We start from the raw sequence: 2,848 nt of genomic DNA on the forward strand, positions 1-2,848 counted from the left end.
CGCGGCCGCCGCCGGCGTCGGGGGCCCAGTGTCCCCGCGGGGGCGGCCTGTCGGGCTCAGCGCCCCCTCAAGCCAGTTGGCAGGCAAGGGGGTCGCCAGCCTGTGTGGCCGCGGGGCTGAAGCCCAGGTCGCTTCAGCGCCACCGTCAGGACGCGCATGGCGAGGTCGCTGCGCCCCGTGGGGCTGCGCGCAGCGGTGGCCACACTGGACGGAGAGCTCTGCTGCGGCCGGCCGGGCCCAGGGCACAGGCAGGGGCGGCGGCCCTGGCACTGGTCACCCTGGCGGGCGCTGCTCCCGAGCTCACCGGGTGGCGTGGGCTCCGCTCCTCCGGCGCACCCTGTCCAGGGAGAAGGGCCTGGGGCGTGGGCCGCACCCCCAGAGCGGGAGGCAGCACTGCTCGCCCCGGAGTCCTGCCCCACCGCCGGGGCCTGCGGACTGGGGTGGGCGTGTGGGCGGCGCCCAGCAAGGACCCCAGCTCCTGGGCCCTCACAGGAGGCACGCCCTGATGGGGCGGCCACCCAACCCCCAGGGCTCGTGCCTGCACCTGAGACTAGAGGAGGAGCTGGGCTCCGATGGTCCCTGCTGCCCCAGGTGGCCAGTTCCTCAGTGCCGGGGCCAGGACAGGGTGGAAATGGCGTCACGGCTGCCCCAGAGCCCACGCCCAGCTGCCAGGACCCCTCGGGCAGGTCCACCAGCACCTGCGCGCAGCGTGACTGGACACTGGGCCTCCTGAGCCTCTTGGCCCCTGGACTAGGGGCGGGTCCTCTCCGCTGGAGGGCCCTGGGCATCTCCCGTGTCCGGTTCTGCGCCAGAGGCGTTGCTGGCCCAGTGGCGGTTACCTGCCTCACCCACGTGGGACACCCTCACCCCACATTTGTACCTGCAAGGAGCCAGCCTGGCCGTCTGGGGGCACATGCACCTGTCCGCCGGGGCACCCTGAAGGGAGTGGGAGGAGCATGCGGGCAGGCGCAGAGGGGCGAGGCCAGGCCTCTGCCCGCAGCGGTCACTCTCCAGGCGCAGGGGCCCCACTCAGGCTGCCTGGGAGGTGGGCTCAGAGCGTGAGGCTCTCCAGATGGCACTCGGCGGGTAGAGGTCTGGGGGTGTGGCCACAGCTCCGCGTCTGCCTGGCCCGCGCCCTGTGGCCCTCGCCGGCCTGACATGGCAGGTCAGGAGTCTGCCCTCAGGCTGGGCTGCGCCGGCTCTGGACCTCCCTGCGGGCACTCGGGGCCTCACCTGCCAGCTGGAGACATGGCAGGAGCTTCCCTGAGGGCGCAGCTCACGCCAGCAGCTGGCAGGCCCCATGTTAGTGGGGTCCGGTGGGTCAGGACAGACGGGGCGTGTGGGCTGGGGCTGCTGACCAGGGACCCCGGGAGGGGCCGCAGGGCTGCCAGTCCACCAAGTGCGGAAGCAGAGCCAGAGTCTCCGCGCAGCCAGAGGCCCACGAGCGGGAGGCGGGGACCCCTTTCACAGTCACCCCAGCACCTCCGCAGCAGGGTGCGCCTCAACAGAGGTCTTCGCAGTGGGACGCCTCCCCTGGGGGTGCACCGGTGGGCGGGACGCTGATGCCCCACCCCTGGGGGTGGGGGCAGTCGGGGGCGGCGGGACTCCTCGGGGCCTCCAGTGTGGGCGAGGGAGCGCGGCGGCACGGTGCCCACTCGGGGCCCTGGGCATGGGCTGAGTGGGCCATAGGAGGCCCAGCAGGAGCGAGGACGCCGGCCGAGGGTGCAGGAAGTGACACACGCACAACACCAGCGACAGGATTTTATTTGCGATGGTGTCGTGTGCCCACCTGTCCAGGTCACCTGCGGTTCCAAGCTGCCTCCCCTGCCGGTCCTCAGGCGTGTGGGAGCACAAGCAGCAGGCCGCGGTGCCCAGGGTCGGCCCCCACGCCTGCGGAAGGGAGGCCAGGGCGCCAGGGAGGGCAGTGGAGCCGGGGCGGCTGCGGGACCCCGCCGGGTGGGCAGCCAGGCCCGGCGCCGTCTGGGGAGGCAGGCGGGCGGCTCTCCCGTGGCTGGCTCCGGGCTCCATCGCGCTGCAGCGTCTTTATGCCGAAATTCCGCAGGGGTCCTGGCTCCGACCAGACCCCTTCTAGTGCGCGGGCGAGCCCCCTCGGGGGACACGTGCATAACCTGGGCAGAAAGGGCCGAGACCCTCCAGAGCTGCATTTCCGGGGCGAAGCCCTGGGGCGCGGGGCGCCCCTCCCGGCTAGGGCTCACTCTGCTGCGCGGCATGTCCAGGTCGGGGCTGTCCCGAAGGCTCCCTGGGCAGGAGGGCCTGGGACTGCAGGGCCTCCTCATACTTCTGGAGCTGAGACCAGAAACCCGGGTTGGGCTCGGCCACGGGGCGGGCGCTCTTCACCATCTGCGAAGGAGACAGGGGCTCAACCCTGCGCCCCAGGTCCGCGCCTGGCCGCCCCTTGCCAGGAGCCTGGTTTCCCCGGAAGTCGCGCTCTGGCCCCGCCCCTGCGAGCAGGCCCCGCCCCTGCGAGCAGGCCCCGCCCCTGCGAGCAGGCCCCGCCCCTGCGAGCAGGCCCCGCCCCTGCGAGCAGGCCCCGCCTGCCTGGAAAGCCTGCGCCAGGCTGAGGCCGCGGTGCCGCATGAGGTAGGCGGTACAGACGGCGGCCGAGCGGCTGCGGCCGTTCTTGCAGTAGACAAGGCAGCCGCCGCCGGCGCGCAGCGCGGCCTCCATGGCGGCGCAGGTGGGCTCCAGGTGCGACAGCAGGTCCTCGGCCGGGTCGTCAAACACAGGCACGCGCAGCTGGGCCACGCCGGGGGCGCGCGGGCCGGGCTGCTGTCGCGAGACGTTGACGCACAGAGTGACGCCCGCGCGCGTCAGCAGCTCCGGCGCG

At 73.3% G+C, this 2,848-nt stretch overlaps 1 protein-coding gene across 1 annotated transcript; it reads right to left on the reverse strand.

Annotated features, from left to right (window-relative positions):
• Window positions 1-1,748: 1,748 nt before the first annotated feature.
• Window positions 1,749-2,844, reverse strand: DUSP28 (dual specificity phosphatase 28; the record flags this gene model as incomplete). The annotated part of the gene is made up of 2 exons (XM_012734779.1): window positions 1,749-2,361; window positions 2,560-2,844. Coding segments are annotated over 2 exons (441 nt in total), but the record flags the coding sequence as incomplete, so codon positions are not given.
• Between the last annotated feature and the right edge of the window lie 4 nt (window positions 2,845-2,848).

This window comes from Condylura cristata, unplaced genomic scaffold (assembly GCF_000260355.1).
Source record: "Condylura cristata isolate star-nosed mole 26May11 unplaced genomic scaffold, ConCri1.0 scaffold00069, whole genome shotgun sequence".
NCBI classification, from domain to species: Eukaryota; Metazoa; Chordata; class Mammalia; order Eulipotyphla; family Talpidae; genus Condylura; species Condylura cristata.